This window comes from Cladophialophora yegresii (assembly GCF_000585515.1).
Source record: "Cladophialophora yegresii CBS 114405 chromosome Unknown aczIN-supercont1.5, whole genome shotgun sequence".
Classification (NCBI taxonomy): domain Eukaryota; kingdom Fungi; phylum Ascomycota; class Eurotiomycetes; order Chaetothyriales; family Herpotrichiellaceae; genus Cladophialophora; species Cladophialophora yegresii.
The window spans coordinates 3,001,789-3,018,008 of NW_006913049.1; the positions used below are offsets into that span (position 1 = coordinate 3,001,789).

The window sequence follows — 16,220 nt, forward strand, 5'->3', positions numbered from 1 at the left end:
TGCTCAGGGCGTCCAGGGTACATTGTGCTTCACTTGGACGTGGTCAGAAAGGAGGTGCCGGCCGAACTATTTTCCGACACAAGGCTTGCAGCATTTGCGCTGCCGAGGTTTATCCATAATTTTTCTCCAAAGTCGTCCTCAGGTTCCGTTGTCACAGCGTCTCAGATCACGCATTTCTTCTCAGTCCCTCGATCATTGTGTCTCTACCACCTACCCACCATGGACACCGGCGGGCGATCGGAACTGGCCGTGGAAGGAGAGCGAGAAGTGACCAGGTTATGGCGGACATGGCGGACAGTCCTGGAGATGCTGAAAGATCGGGTATGCGCTGACACATGGATGGGTGGCTTCTAAGATGAATGCTGGTTGACCTGTATCTCTAGGGCTACGAGATATCAGCCGACGAACTGAGCATTCCGCGCTGGAAGTTTCAAGAGAAATACACCGATTCCGCGACCGGTTTGGCCGAGTAAGTTTGGGTGGAGTGAAACAACTTTCTCAGCTCCCTCTCTCTGACAGTGGATTCTCTTACAGCCGGAGGTTGATGCGCCTCCAAGCCCTTCCCTCCGAAGCCATGATCAAACGCGACACTCCCCGTCCTACGAAGTCCAACCCTGAGCCTCAAACCAAAGCCGGAACCATCTGGGTCGAATTCAGCCCTGAAACCACGATCGGCATCAAGCACCTCCGTGCCTTTGCCCAGCACCTCGACGGCCACAACTTCACCACGGGAATCTTCGTCACCATTGGCCCCGTCACAGCCGCTGCACTGCGCGCCTTCGAACCGCTCTCGGAACGCGGCATTCACGCCGAGCACTTCCAAGAGCAGGATCTCCTTGTCAATATCACGCGTCACGAATTGGTCCCTAGGCATGTCCTGCTGAGCGCAGAGGAGAAGAAAGTCCTGCTGGACAGGTATCGTTTGAAGGAGACGCAGCTGCCGCGCATTCAGCTGGGGGATCCCGTGTCGAAGTACCTTGGATTGAAGAGGGGTAACGTGGTCAAGATCATTCGCAAAAGCGAGACGGCGGGACGGTACGCAAGCTATCGGTGGGTCTTCTGAGCGCAGGCCTCTTTGCTTTGGAGCGCGGAGTTTAGGATCCGAGACTGGTTATTGAGAACGCATAGGGAGGTGTTTTGATCAGACGACAAAATGAGCGGCGAGATAGGCCCGAATACAGCATTACGTTTTCTCTACGAACTACCGAAAGATTCCTGCCTCTCGACAAATATTCCTTGTCTTTGCAAGCAAGCAGAATTGATCAACGGATCAACTTGATGGTTCGGTCCCGTTCAACGCCTTCTGCCCGATCCTGACAAGATCCTCATTCAGTAACGGATCCTTCTCGAACCCATTCATCACCTGGTCCAGCATCGCCGCCGCAATCTCAACCACAGTGATACTCGGCAGCGAAACCACAGCCCACAAAAGCCAAGACTTCAGCCAATGGAGAACATTACCCGGCTCCAGAATGAGTCCAGGCTTAGCGACCGTGACTTCTACCTGATCAGGATGAGAGGCCGCAAATGCGAGGATTTGATTTTCCGTTTCTCCCTGCCCACATTGTGAGGTTAGTCCGCGCCTGCATCTGACATTGACAAAGGGCACCACATACCCGCATCAACAAATACTGGGTCATGAGCCTGGGAGTTTTCGTTTGATCCCGCTCGGCCGACTCCCCACTCATATACAAGAATCGGAGGGGTGTTGATCTGGCCGAGCCACGGCGCCGCGCCTCAACAATGGCCTGGAGCCCCGTCATCGTGTACTCACGACACACCTTGACAACCTCGTCCCACGGCATGGACTTCGCCTTGGTGGGCGTGATCGCGAGGGTCCTGTTTCTCGGACGGAGGCGTTAGCGTCATACTCGCTCTCGTGCTGCCTGCGTGATGAGGTACGGGTGCCGTCTTGTTCTGTAGCATAGATAAACAAGTAGCGTAAACGTACGTACCAGATACAAGCGTCCACATTTTCCAGCTGGGCTTTCACATCTTCCGAGTACTTCGTGAAGTCTTGGAGCAACACGCTCTTCAGCTTCGATGGGCCTACGTGGCCCCCTAGATTCTGAGGCACCTCGACAGGTCGGCGTGCCAGTGTTACTACTGAGGTTATTTCCGGGCTGGCCAGGCTCTGGCGGATTATTTCTGTTGCGACGAAGCCTGTTCCGCCGACTATGAGGAGTTTCATGATTCGTAGAATATGATCGTGACCTGTGGTCTCTCCGTCGGACTATGTCGGGTGCTCGAGGAGCACGATCGTTTCATGCTCAATGTTGGGTGGCCTGAATGGGAGGGGTCAAAAAGTTGAAAAGTTCGCCCACCAAGTAGCCCGGCGGTTTCCTCTTGTACTGTTCATGTCAACCCTCTCAGTCTGCGGATGGATACAAGCTCAGTAAGGACGACGACGAGAAGAATCGGTGCTCGATCTGGTGGTCCACTGAGAATAGCGAAATACCAGGCGATAACTATGCGGTTACTTGTCAAAGTGATGAATGGCACGCCAATATGACTCCTTCCGGCATTATGACCCCGTCATGGGCATCCGCCACTTAACTGGAAATCTAAGCTCCATTCCCCTTTCTCTTGTGATCATGCGGCTTAGGTCGTGGTATCTGGACCGGGACATTAACTGCAAACGGGGCCTCTTCGAAGGCCAGTTTCTAGTGACCAAACAACGTTGTCGACATTGCCACTCAGAAAAGGGCAGACGCCCGTCAACTACATAGTTGCAGACCCGTGCAGGCCTTTGATGCCACCAGCTTCACCCAAAAAGCCAGGAGACCCGCTGTCGAATGGCCAGACTCTGGTAAGAACATTCATCGGCAACTCAGACGCACCATATCAAGGCGCAACCCGATATCGCACAAACTCCACCGCAAACCGTGCCTGAAACGTGGTCCCCAAGTCAAGCAGACCTGCTTACTGCACTTCAACATGGCAAGAGAGTCGTGCGAGCGGCTGGCTGCCCTGTGCGACAGACGGATCGCCTTACATCCTGGCGCCGGGGCCGGCTCTATCATTGCGGCTCCGAATGGATGCCGCTCTTACGCCTTCGAGTTACGGAAGCGATTCATCCGACCGAAGAAGGTGGGATCGAGTCGTGCACTTCGCCTTAGCTCGACCGAATCCTTCCTGTAGCGATGGTAGTAAGCTCGAGTTAACCCAGCCTTCCTGTAGGAGATGTTGCCAAGGGGATCGACCCGTCAGGCCAGCCTGAGTTTGTGCTTTTTCTGAGTCAAAGGTTGTGCTGAGGAAGTGGAAGAATCTTCACTATATGAGTCAGAATGGCAGCAGGGACGAGGTTACAACCTGCTCGTCCACGTCCGCTGTTCGACAGGGACAAAAGCTCCGTTCCTGCGTTTATCTTCATGCCGTCCTCGACGAGAGCCTGCAACTGCGTCCCCCAGTCTCGGCAGCCCAATGGTATGTAGTCACTCCCGGCGGACAACGTTTCAACGGCCACATTATCCTCGCGGACACAGAAGTCGGCACGAGCCCGTACTCGCTCATCCATAGCCCGGCCTACTTCGACGAGCCGTGCCGGTTCACCCCTGGCCGGCGGATCGAGAGCGAGAGCAAGGCCAACAGCGCCTAAACAATCGCGATCCAACGAAAGGCGTGGGCCCCGTTTCTAATGGGCGTGACGAAATGCGCGCGGCGAAGAACATGGCCGTGGCCAAGCTGTGGCTCACGACCGCACCGGTGATTACAGCATGGATTTCCAGCCCGCTGCTGGGTCGGTGGGCGAGCTAGCTGGGTCAAGGCAGGATCGGGAAGGGGTTCGGCCAAGAGAGGCCCGAGGATTTTCAGCTGCTCTCACGTCTTGTACCTGTGGGCGAAAGAGCGTCCGTGCTGCATTTTGAACGGGAAGACAGAGACGGTGGAGGAACAGACACGAGTGGGACAGTTGGACAGGGGAACGCATCACAAGCAGGCAAGCAAGCAGACGAGAGACATCATCGTCGCCATCACAGACGAGCACACAAGCGACATCATCAGCGACATCATCTTCCACATCCGCTCGTGGGATTGGTCACTTGGTCACTTCACTTACCAGCAGCGACACTTTGGCCGATGGTGTCGCCCACCATCGACGGCAAGGTATATAATACATCCTAGGTATCTTTTCCCGCAACCATTGTCACGACTCTTCTTCCTTTCTTTGACCTTTCCTTGCAGTCTTGTCGCGTCACATAACATCACATCACAGCGCACCACATTCAATCCAGTCCATGCACACCTGAACTCAACCCAATCCAATCCAATCCAATCCCAACAGACAGGCCAGCCAGCAAAGCCCAACGACGCGGACCACCGTCCATCAGTTCACATCAACAAACAGACAGACGGGCCGCCCTTCCCCAACAAACACGTCACACGTCAGAACGAAGTAAGTACCGCATTTCCATGTCGTCAAACTGGAGGCAAAATCAGACTGGAATGGTGACCGGGTGGCCGTCACCCTACATCTTTACGCATGTCAGATCCTGACAATGCTCCCACAGTCCCCCGTTCCCCAAACATGTGTGTCATCACGTACACCCGGTTCCTCCTGTGCGGTCACGTCTACCGTGACTGTCGCCTGTGCCATGACGACTGGCGCGAGAGGATGAGGCTGGGCTGCTGGAGCGGCAGTTGGACATATTACCGCGTGATTCTACAGGAGAAGTGTTGGACGTGTAAGAGACGGCAGGGCCGGGCCAGTAGATTGTGATCCAGCGGTTAAGCGGTGAGAAGAGACATTGGAAACGGACGCCCTTACAGTCAATCTAGCTAGCTGGCAATGCACGCGAGCGGACGTTCCTACTGCACACAATGGATGCCAAAGTGGCCATCATACATACACCAGCCACAGCGCAGAGATAGCCACGTCTGTCCAGTGTCCAAAGTCCATGCATTCCACTCTACTCGTGCTCCTTGTAATTAGCCCCCCCGGTCGCCCCCGATTATCTAGCCAACAGTCGCGTCATTATATCGTGGCGTGATGAGACTCCAGACCTCATTCCCGGCCATCTGGTACTCCAGGCCCTCCAGGTACGCGGCCAGAGCAGGGGACGCACTCTTCTGCGTGACCTCGTCGACGAGCTGCCTATGCCTGACCTCCCACTCCCGGCACATCTGCCAGAGGATGCGTTTCGCCCCGGGCACGTCCACGTTGGCGATCGTCTGCATGATGGGCACGGACGAGCACAGGGCGCCGCCCTCGTGACCGCGCGCCGCGATGCGGACCTCCTTTTCGTAGCTGCAGATGTCGTTGACGACCGAGATGCTCTTGGAGCAGTTCTCCTCGACGGGTCTCGCGAGGTCGAGCTCTTCGCTGGTCATGTGCAGACCCATTGAGAAGCGCATGATTGCCGAAAGGAAGCTAGGCTCCCGTTAATGGGGGTCCTTGCACATTCGGAAAAGACGGTCAGTACTCACGCCTTGCCCACGTCTTGCTCGCGATACTCAAAGTACGTCTGCAGATCCATCGGCTTCAGGCGCTGCTTGTCGACCTGGGCGCGCATAAACACAAACGCCGGCTCGAGGACTTCGTCGGCCAGCGACTTGTCGTGGGCTCGCATGCTCTCCCAGATGTCGTACATCATGTACTCGACCGGGATGGAACGGTCGGGCTGTTCGTCCCCGCGGGCGAGCCGCATGAGTTTCTCGTTGTATACGATGCCGTCGTCGAGGGACATGTGGTCGAGGACGTCTGGGGAGGTGAGAGGTCAGTCAGGCGGCAAGTCACAGATGCCGCGGGTGACCCACCGTCTGTGAGAAAGGTAATGGTAATCAGCTTGCATGCAAACGCAATTCTGTCGTCGAGGGCATTGGCACAGTACAGGCACGTCACTCGTGGGATGCCTTGGGACATGAACTTGTTGCGTTGCTTCTCGTCCTTGAAGGGCCAATGCTCGGAGAAGTAGGCGTCGACTTCCTTGGTGACCTCCTCGACGAGCGGATGGCACTTGGCCGTGAGGATAGACGGTTGGAGTCCGAAAGGGGTGTTGGCTTGAGGGAGTGTTTGATCCTCGACTGCTAGTGAGCCCATGTTGGCTGTTGGGGTGTGTTGGAGAGTCAGTGGTTCGATGGCTTGTGGTCTGTAGGTAGGAGGAAGTACTCAGTGTACACTGCAGCCACTTATACTGAATATTTCAAAGCTGGATCTTGAGAGAGAGCAGAACCAGCATCAAGATCACAATCAGAATCAGAATCAGGATCACGATCGGTCGGTTTCTTATCTCGACCACCGAGAGCACATGGGTGAGAGGAGTGATTTCACGGCTCACTCATAGGTCACTTGTGGCAAACGCTTGTAACTTAGGGTCAGTAAGTTAGTGTGATTGTTTTGCATAACGGCCGTGGTCGGTGCGAGGGAAGCTACAGCATCCTCGCTGCGACCCGCCATCCTGCAATCGACTTACATATGGGATTCTCGCTTGGGTGCGGGCCTGTCTGGCTGACTGCTTGTTTGGCTGTTGGACCCGCTGGTGCCATACCATACCCATATGGCCGACAAAGATCGCCTGCTTGGGCTTCAGGATCAACATCCTGTGCTGTACATTCGTCGCAAACATGGCAGGGGAGGTACTGATCGCAGAAGTGTAGGCGTACTCCGTAATTATCCCGCATTGTCTCGCGTCAATAGTCGTATCAGCCAGCCCTGGCCGGTACGGGCCATGACCATGGCCATGACGGGCCATCCCTCTCGCTGTACGGCGTACTCGTGTAACGCCCCACCGGACGATGCCTGGGCACTGACTCTGTTCCGCGGTCGCTCGTGCTCGGGACGAGCCACGTACCGCCACGGCAGTCCTGGCAGTGAACTGGTACCACGACTACTCGTCCCGTTCCTAGCTCTGGCTTCAAGCGATCGTTATCCATGCCAAGCTCAACACTTTTAATAGTTCTCGTACTTTATTTTGCCGACGCAGTGGCCCAGATAATGAACGCCGAATTGCGGTGCTTGCTTACGCCGTAGAGGTAGACGTGCACAATCGATAGGTCCTGTATTACATGCCCGGAGGGTACATCCGTCTGCTGGAATCGCGACCGTCTACTGTTTCCATACCGTGCAAGGACTCGTGCTGTACACTGTACAACGCATCGCCTCGGACGATGATCGGGAAGCCCAAGCCGTTGGGATCCGCACAGTCCGCACAATCTGCAGCCGTTGTGACGATCTATCTTTCGGTTCATTGGCCTATTCATCCACACATGGTCCCCATTCTTTGGTGCCGGCTTTTCTGGCGGGGATAGGACCCGCGATAAGGGTAGGGTATGCAGTGCATATGCAGGGCGGCAGCTGGTGGTAGGGTAGCAAGGTCAGGGTCGGGTCGATGTCTCCAAGACTGGCGCCAGTGAGCTGCTCCGTGGTGGATACATGAAGATTACACGGGCACAGGCTCAACTTACCAGGTACGCTGTGATATGTTTCCATGTTCAAGACGTGAGGGTGAGGATCCTCTCTTTGCTCGTTTCTCTTCTCCTTCACAACTTCCCTGCGCCGCAGGTCAAATGCCAAATGCAACTCGTACACGCCGACTGCTACCCCGTGTAAAGTACATTATCGTCGGCTGTATGCAGACGTCGAGCCCCGCGGATCCCACAAGCAGCTTGCCCAACACGGAGCGAGCTACTCGTAATTATATGGGAACTAATCAGCATCACTAATGCAATGTCCAATCCGCCTAGGAAAATTCCCAGTGCGTATTCCGTACTTGGCTTCATGGAAACGAAGTAGTCCCCCGTATAGTGCCGTGGTACACAGTAGTCTCCGTGTAGTGTGCTGCTCTTTTCCCTTCACCTGCATGACAGAACGACGAGAGGCTCAAGCCCTGCTACCGCCAAGCCATCGGTGAACGGTCCGGGCCCTTGTTTCGTTTCCTTTCTCTTGCGAGCCCGCCGGTTTGTTTCCACCGAAATTTGTGATTAACTCCACCTCATGCATGCAGCATGCAGACGGGCAGGTTGGGAACTGGAAACTGGGAATTGCAATTGAGGACAACCTCGCTTCTATGCCACTTGGCGAGTACCCAACACACTAACTTATGCGGGTGAGTGACATGGGAATTACGACGCTCAGGCTCTCTATTCCGGACGAGTCTGAAACCGACCTGCAATTACTCCGTACAGTATCTCGGACGGGTAAATCCAGTGCCAGTTACTCGCTTTTGGACGTCGCCTAGTCGAGCAATGATCTGTATCTCGCTACTAATGTAGATAGGACGAGTGCTGGCGGCTGGATCCGGTCGAGTGCACACCGCTGGTGCTAGGAGTGCTCCATCACGGTGCTCCTTCTGGTGTTGATTGATCCATTGAGTCCGGGATACAGACGTAACTAGGTAACTAGGAGTCAGTGTATAAAGGCAACAACCAGTGCCAAGCACATCAGGTGCCAATTGCCATAGCAGCCGGCTCGCAGGTGTAAGTCTCGATTCGCTCCCGTCCTCCCGTCAAGCCATACCGTTCGTTCGGCCGCAAGCGAGAATTGCATGTGGATAGAGATGTGAGTACGGGATCATCACGAGCAACAGTACTAGCACCAGCGCCAGCACCAGTACTGGTACTAGTACTAGTACCAGCGCTTGAGGCGATATCACCAAGTACAGCACATCGCCCAATTCGTTAGCGACCACACAATCAGAAATTTACATGACTCCAGCCAACCAACGATAAGATCATGCGATCCCCCTGCTCTTGCTGTGGCAGGCACGCAGGCAGGAGCCGTCCTCGTTCACATCTCGTCAGAAAGCACGGAGTAATTCGCATTCACATGCCCGATTTACCACTGAAGGATCAGCAATCAGCAATCAGCGATCCATCTTCTTGCAATCTTGTCTTTTGAGAACGTCCGTTAATTCGCTATTACCATCACCTACCGCCCCCCGTTGCTCAGACACAATTGTACCGTGTTGGGCACTGCCGAGTGTGGACGACTGACTCAGCGTATCGCCGCATCTGCCTTGCAGGCTTTGGGCTTCAGAAAACAACGATAGGTCAGCCTCTTCGACCGAGCGACGCACCGGGCGTCCAGCCTTCAGCCTTTTCCTTCAACAAACAACGACAAGACAACCTACTCGGCCGACCACCTGACACGACCATCCACATCGACGACATTCCGGATCACACAACATGGACGTCTCTCTCTGGTCGGCATTGCGAGTCCTGGCAATCGGGGTATGTGTGTCCTTCGGGGAGTTGATTCCCCGTTACGAACCGAATCGGTGACTTACAGTAGAACATGTATGTAGCTTGGGATCTGGTTCCCCGTGCACATCGTATATAACTTGTATTTTCACCCGCTCGCCCAGTTCCCCGGACCGTTCTGGGCACGGACGACACTCTTCTGGCGCTTCTGGCACGATCTCACCGGCCTGTCGCATTGGACGATCCAGGACTGTCACAGGAAGTATGGCGATGTGTTCCGCGTGGGCCCCAACGAGCTGTCATTTGCCTCTGTCCAGGCGTACAAGGACATATATGCGGCGAAAGGGCCCAGACCGCTGAAGAGTGAATTCTACGACATGCTGGGCACGGGATTTTCCGAGTCTTGTGTCGTCACCGAGCGAGACCACAAGCGCGCGTTGCAGAAGAGAGCGCTTTTCACGTCCGCCATGTCGAGCAAAGCGCTGATGGAGCAGGAGGTGGTCATCCAGCGGTGTATCGACAGCTTCGTGGAGAAGCTTGGAAAGCTCGGTGGCGGCCCAGGCGGGCTGGATTTGACAAAGTGGTATATGATGCTCTCGTTTGACATTGGGGGCGAGATGGCGTTTGGAGAGTCCTTTGGCTGCGTCGAGTCCGAGACGTCGAACCACTGGCTTGATACCATTTTCGCACATCTGCACGCCATTTCCATCATGGATAATATCCGCCGCATGCCTCTAGTGGAGAAGACCGCCAGGCTGATCCCCACGAAGTGGACGACCGGCATCCGAAACCGCATCACTGGATTTGCGAGAGAAAAGAGCAAAAGACGGGTCGAGAGGAGTGGTGAGACAGTTGACTTCCTCTCGAATGTGGTCGAGAAGGTCAGAAGCGGCAAGATCTCGCACGAAGAAATGGCAGCTCATTGCTCCATCATCGCCATAGCAAGCAGCGAGACGAGCGCCACGTCGTTGGCAACCATCACGTATTTCCTCCTCCGGTCGCCCGCGGCTCACGACCGGCTGAAGGCGGAAATTCGAGACCAATTCAAGTCGCCGCAGGAAATCGACATCGCTTCGGCCACTAAGCTACCGTATCTGTTTGCCGTCATTGAGGAGGGTCTGCGCATCGTCCCGACAACGACGGTGGGGTTCCTGCGTAGAGTGCCTTACCCCGGAATTGAAATTGATGGACACTTCGTCCCAGGCGGAGTAAGTTTTGGCAATTGCGCCCCCACGAAGCATTCACTGACCTTTCTGCAGACCGAGGTATCCGTAAGCGGCTGGACGACAGCAAGGGACGAACGATACTTCCATGATCCCTTGAGCTTCAAACCGGAAAGATGGATTGATCCGGAATGCAAAGATGTGAAGGAGGCTAGCCAGCCGTTTTCCTTGGGCCCAAGATCTTGTCCAGGGAAGTTGTAAGTTCCCAGGCCCAGAGTTGAGCCAACTGAAACGTTTTGCTGACCATGACTACAGATTCGCGTATGCTCAAATGTCAGTGGAGCTGGCGAAAATGGTATGGACATATGACATGGAACTGGTCGATCCTTCACTGGACTGGGAACAACAAGTCCGTCTCCATTTCGTCTTGTGGAAACCAGAGCTGTATGTCCGTTTCACAGAGCGCAAGGTGTCGTAATGTAGACAGCTGGTGAGTCGTTCATGCGGATGCTGACACTGCGGGACTTGGCTGTTTCCACGAAGTCGGGTGACATACCAAGCTTGAATCTCTATTCCCCGCGGCATCTGCGCTTGAGACCATGCCGGTGTGCCGTCAGGAACGAGGTGCTAGTGCCGTGCCGGCACCATGCTCGCAACATGAAGACGGAACAAGCTGGCGGAAGGGACCGCGGTAATAAGGCGAACTGGAACGATAGGAGGCAGTGCCGGAGCATGGGACCGTAAGGTCCTGCACAAGCGTAAAAGAATGCATAAGACCGACTCCGAAGGAAGCTAAGACATGTTGGTGGTAACGCACAAGTCAGGTCGTATCGTGATTGACCCGTCCGTCCCAGAGCGCCGGACTGTACTCCGTAAGGGCTTGGAGATGAAGGAGGCCCTCGGCTAGTCTCAAAAAGAATATATTCATTCCTCTTCTCGTGACCAAGGGGGGTGGAACTATCGCCAGCTGACTGCGGTAGATACAGTATGCGCGCATCGGACCGGTACTGTATTTGCCAGGTATGGACGACCGCTGCCAAACATCACCACATCCACTCAGTATCCCCTCCTGCCCTAGTTCACATGAAAGAGCTGCACGCATCAAAGAAGGCTCAAATTCAACAAACCATATGCAAATGCATATCGCCCTCCAGCGCCGTCGCTCAAAGGTATATGCAAAACAAAGACAGAACCCAAAAGCAATCCATCGTCCCCCTTGCTAGGGAATGATTTCATTTCAACAAGCCACCCGCATCAGACAGATACATCTCGTCGGGCCCGCTTGGCCGATGTAGCGGCAGCACATCCACGTCCTCCTGTGTCGAGGAGGGCAATCGACTCCCCCTTGAGATTTTCCTTCGTTCCGATCTCATTGGCGAACGGCTCGGGCTACTGCCTTTTCTCGTGGAAGGCGTGCCAGCAGAGTGCATCTCCTCTTCTTCGCGGATGCGTAAAGGTCGGGTTAACAGGCCGCCTATATCTGCGAGGAAAGCTTTCGAGCTGGATCGCTGCTGCTGCTGCGCCTGAGACAAGCGGTGAGAGACTTCCTGGACGGATGCATGGCGCGAACGAGATATTGGGGATTCATTTGGCGGAGCGTCCACTAGACCGCCGACATCGAAAAAGCCCATTCGACTTGGTGTGTCGGGCTCGTTGTATTCATGCTCACCAGCACCATGAGGTGGTCCACTGATTTGCAGGCCCAAATTCCGCATTTTGATGTCCTCTGTTGAGGCGCTGCTGAGAGTGTCCAGAGACGGCTTTTTGCGCATGCGGGACGCTTCTGCAAAATTCCACTTGGATTTAAAGGTAGCATGTGGATTGTGGTCGTCAGAGTCGAGGGGGCCGGAAGGCGCCTTTGGAGGGGTCGTCGAAACCGCAGCCTCGGCTGGACGGGGTTGATCCAGATAAGTCCCTCGTCTCAGGAGTGCAGGCAAGGCGACGCCAACACCTCTGGCTAGATCCTCGTCAGAGCCCCAGTGATGGTGAGTCATGGTCACGGCGCGGGTCAGAGTGTTTGTGCGACCAAGGGAACTGCCGTCGTCGATAGACGCAGCTCTGAACTTTGCTTTCTTGACCCCCCTGTCACGGATGAAGCTGCCGATGACGATGGCATTTGAAACCCCGGCGGCGGCAAGAATCTCCAGCGACGCCAACAGCGATCGATAGTGCTGAGACGAGCGCCGGGAGATGGTGGACGGCACTCGGTAGGCGGTGATGGTGACGAGGATAACGGAGAGGAGGAAGAGGAGGATGAGGGAAATCTTTTTCGAGAAGCGCATCGAGGACTGCCAGACCAGTGGAATTGGGAAGACGATCAGCACCACGTCGGAGACGATGTCGCAGACACCCATGACGATTAACTGTACCAGTCCTTCTCGACAGTGGGCACCTGGGTCCGGCACGACCTGCCAGTAGTGCGAGAACGGTTGACATTCGACTAGCGTTCCAACCACAACGGCGACAAAGGTGGCGCCCAAAAACCCATAGATGTATCGGAGTCCGACCTCGTACGACTTTGCCCATGACTTTCCGATGATGCGCTTCAGGAATTCCAGAACGGCGAGTTTGGCAATCCAGATGTATGCGGCGTAGAAGATTCGAGCGGCCAGAACCAGTCGGCTGCCAATCTCGTGGTGGTGTATTTGAAGAGCTGTGAAGCCTTCAGTCTGTGTGTTGTTGGTACCCCATATCAATATCACATGTACAAGTGCCATCCGAATCATCAGTGGTATTATGCTGTAGAACATGATCCAGTCTTCGCGAAACAGTCGCTCCGTGCGCACCCATCGGCCAAACACGCGGATCAGGATGGCAGTGAGGGCGAACAATGTGCACCACCACGATACAATCAAGGTCGGGTTCATAGCAATCCGCGATTGGTAGGGCGGCGGTTCATCGTGGTATATGCGCCGCTCGAGTGTGTCGATGACAGCCATTTCGGCTTGAGCAGATCGAGCGTGAGGGAGATCGACTCAGACGTTTCGTCATAGCTCCACGAGAGCGGTCGTCAACTCGTGTCTCGCTGTCGACTCCGCACCGAGGCCATCGACAACCGGTGGCGGCAATTCGGCGCAGGCGCAATCAGGTAGATGCGGTTCGTTGTCCAACTCAATGGAACACGCAGGAAAACCTGGGCGTAATCGGGGCGGTGTCCGAGGATACGGAAGGCACGTAATGAGAGAGCGGAGGAGTCTGAACAAGGTGGCAGGAGGAGAAATGCTCCAATGCCATGACTCTACGGAGTACAAGATACAGATGAGGTGCAGGAGGTCTTGGACTGCAATGATAGTGGCAGGGTTCTCCGGGAAGCCCTGGTCGCTGGCACTGGATGCCGCAGGAGTGAGACCGACTCGTGGTTGCGTGTGGCCTGCGGGCGCGGCAACTGATCGAGGCGCAACGATCGCTAGGCCAAGTGGAAGCGTGCACCTGACTGGAGGATCGGGTGCAAAGGAAGCGAAAGAGGGCCTCGGGGATTGCCTGCTGCAGGCTGTGGTGGAACGAATAACAGGCTGAATGATCGGGCGTGATGCCTATCTCGGTTGGTGGTAAGCATGGATCCGCCAATCGCCCGCCACGCCGGGTAAGCATCACTGGTTCTGCCCTCGTCGCATTTCGCTCTGTGCCGGATCATCCCTTATCTAGCCTTTACGGAGAAGGAAGATAAGAGCGCACATGGACCTGTGCTGTGTGGACTCAGGCCAGACCCTCAGATTGGAACGCTGAATGTCCGGTACTGGCTGGACTGGAGAATCTCCTTCCGCCTCGGTAACTTATGTACATGGTACTCAAGCAGAGATAAGAGCTGTTTGCGGTCCTGACCAGACTCATGTATGTATTTGCATGTCTAATACGCTTCCACGGCACTGTCGTCCTCACAACTCGATGTCCTAGATATTACACATCTTGCTTACCTCGGGGTCTCTGGAGCACACGCCCATACTCCGTGTTCTACCTTGGGATCAGCCACAACGGAAGCGTTGTCCTCGAGCTTTGACCACCGCGGTCCCGTTTTGTGGATTGGCCGTTTCCCTTCAACGACCTGTCAAACTGTTTCACAATGCAGTCTCAGTCTGAAGAACAAACTACTTCTTTTGTTGGTACAAGTACAACAAGAACGCTTCTCGCTAACACACAGTTGCTTTTATGACCACTTCATGAAAACATGATGAGCGATATGCTGAACGAATGCGATCCGTAGGTCGAGAAAATCAAAGTTCAAGGTGCCTCGTCATCATGCCGGGCTGTGGCCTTTTCTCTGTCTGTAGCAGTACCTTATACAGAAACTGAACCACCACAGAACAATAGAGCCGCCCAACACCGCGACCGATACCAGCGCCGTCTCGCCCACTGCCAGAGAGAGGACGGAAACGGCAAGCGCCGCAAATATCAACGCGGCAACAGACCCCAGAGGTAGAACCAGTGCTGCGATAAGGTTCATAGCACGATGAAGTGGTTTGTGCCAGGTCCGCGTATGCTCTCCCTCTCTTGCCGACCTCGTCTTGCACACATACAAGGCCGCGAGCACGATACTGCTGAGACTCAGGTCCATCGTGAAGAGCAGCCAACTGATCGCGATGAATGTTCGAGCTCGCTTGGGCGTGATGTGTTTGTTCTCCGTCGTGTCGGGCATGGTCTGGAAGATGCATTGAAAGGTGATGGACCCGCCGAACGCGGCGAAGGCCACCACGGCCGTGAAGAGTTGCTGGTAAAACTGCTCGTCGCCGCAGCCTGATGTCGAGTGTGAGGAACCAGAGCTCGTGGTTGAAGTCCCTCGAGGTAGATAAGGTCGAGAGGGGTTGGACTGGGGAATGACAGGTTGGTGCACTTTAGGAGGAGAAGGAGAAGGGACAAAGTCCTTGGTATCTGTCTTGGCAGGCGCGATACCAGCATGCGACGCCTTGTTGTCCTTCAGTGCGTCAAGGATGGCTTGAAGCAGTTGCTCGGACTTGGAGCGGCCCTGGTCAGTGGATATGGCTGTCCTTGAGCTCTGGTCGCTAAGGCGACCCGGATGCAGGTACTGCATTTCCGTACCGCTGGCGGCGAAGGAGAGTTGGTCCATAGTGCTGAATTGCGGGATAACTGCTGGGCTTGTGCGAGTGTTTAGACCGGGGAAAGATGGTGTTGTCTTTCGACAACAGGACAGGCTTCCATGACGACCGGCGAGCTGCAAAATATACCTTACTGGAAACCCTCAGTTGCCTTCTCAGCGTATTGATGCACAGACAACCATTGTTGGCCACATCAAGAAGAGAATTTGGCTTCTAGGAGGCTGATGAGGCTACCAACCTTGTCGTCTGTCGAAGCAGTCTCCTTACCCTGGATGATTTACATAGGAAAGAACCAGGGTTTGCAACAGCCTGGAACGTCTGTTACAAATAGTATTCTGAGATGCGCGCATTCCACACAAAGGTGCACGATCTGCAGCCACCTTGATGCATCGCCAGCCCAAAAGCTCTACCATAACCAATGAAGGCCCAGCCAAGGCGGCAGCGACGAACCACAGCCTTACCACGAAGACGAATTTGGACTCGGAATGGGAAGCCTGATCGGCTGAATGGTCATCTTCCTGCATCTTTCCATCGAAAGGTTTGCCTGACATAATTTAGGCCCCACCTCGCTTGCGGCCTTGGGGCCTTCCCTCAGCCTCAACGGAATTGGCTTGGAAACGTGGGGTCCTCGTGTCTTGCTTAGGACCCATGCCATACTGTGTACAGTACGCAGCTTGTTAAGTGTCGAACAACGCAAAAGTCCCGACTCTCGGTATGACATCCGAGACTTGCCGTGCAAATTGAGCTGATATACTGATAACGCAAAGGCGGAGAAAGACTGGAACTTTTGCACTTTATGGTCTTGTCCGTGACGGAGAACTCGAGAGCTGCAAACGCAAGGAGTTGGTCTGAGGCGATTCGCAGTGGATTG

General features: G+C 54.9%; 7 protein-coding genes across 7 annotated transcripts; 3 read left to right on the forward strand and 4 right to left on the reverse strand.

The window, feature by feature from the left end:
* Positions 1-219: 219 nt before the first annotated feature.
* A1O7_07812 (DNA-directed RNA polymerase I, II, and III subunit RPABC1) lies at positions 220-1,063 on the forward strand (the record flags this gene model as incomplete). Its single annotated transcript, XM_007761808.1, has 3 exons — positions 220-321; positions 384-469; positions 535-1,063. 3 exons carry the CDS (start codon positions 220-222, stop codon positions 1,061-1,063), a joined length of 717 nt encoding a protein of 238 aa, XP_007759998.1.
* Positions 1,064-1,270: 207 nt separating this feature from the next.
* Positions 1,271-2,191, reverse strand: A1O7_07813 (uncharacterized protein; the record flags this gene model as incomplete). Its single annotated transcript, XM_007761809.1, has 3 exons — positions 1,271-1,555; positions 1,617-1,839; positions 1,956-2,191. 3 exons carry the CDS (start codon positions 2,189-2,191, stop codon positions 1,271-1,273), a joined length of 744 nt encoding a protein of 247 aa, XP_007759999.1.
* Positions 2,192-3,316: 1,125 nt separating this feature from the next.
* A1O7_07814 (uncharacterized protein) lies at positions 3,317-3,598 on the forward strand (the record flags this gene model as incomplete). The annotated part of the gene is made up of 1 exon (XM_007761810.1): positions 3,317-3,598. A coding segment is annotated over one exon (282 nt), but the record flags the coding sequence as incomplete, so codon positions are not given.
* A 1,355-nt stretch (positions 3,599-4,953) lies between these two features.
* A1O7_07815 (uncharacterized protein) lies at positions 4,954-6,037 on the reverse strand (the record flags this gene model as incomplete). Its single annotated transcript, XM_007761811.1, has 3 exons — positions 4,954-5,368; positions 5,425-5,698; positions 5,755-6,037. 3 exons carry the CDS (start codon positions 6,035-6,037, stop codon positions 4,954-4,956), a joined length of 972 nt encoding a protein of 323 aa, XP_007760001.1.
* Positions 6,038-9,120: 3,083 nt separating this feature from the next.
* On the forward strand, positions 9,121-10,776 carry A1O7_07816 (uncharacterized protein; the record flags this gene model as incomplete). Its single annotated transcript, XM_007761812.1, has 4 exons — positions 9,121-9,165; positions 9,240-10,343; positions 10,395-10,555; positions 10,614-10,776. 4 exons carry the CDS (start codon positions 9,121-9,123, stop codon positions 10,774-10,776), a joined length of 1,473 nt encoding a protein of 490 aa, XP_007760002.1.
* A 754-nt stretch (positions 10,777-11,530) lies between these two features.
* Positions 11,531-13,237, reverse strand: A1O7_07817 (uncharacterized protein; the record flags this gene model as incomplete). Its single annotated transcript, XM_007761813.1, has 1 exon — positions 11,531-13,237. The coding sequence occupies one exon, from the start codon at positions 13,235-13,237 to the stop codon at positions 11,531-11,533; it is 1,707 nt and encodes a 568-aa protein (XP_007760003.1).
* A 1,295-nt stretch (positions 13,238-14,532) lies between these two features.
* On the reverse strand, positions 14,533-15,360 carry A1O7_07818 (uncharacterized protein; the record flags this gene model as incomplete). Its single annotated transcript, XM_007761814.1, has 1 exon — positions 14,533-15,360. One exon carries the CDS (start codon positions 15,358-15,360, stop codon positions 14,533-14,535), a length of 828 nt encoding a protein of 275 aa, XP_007760004.1.
* Between the last annotated feature and the right edge of the window lie 860 nt (positions 15,361-16,220).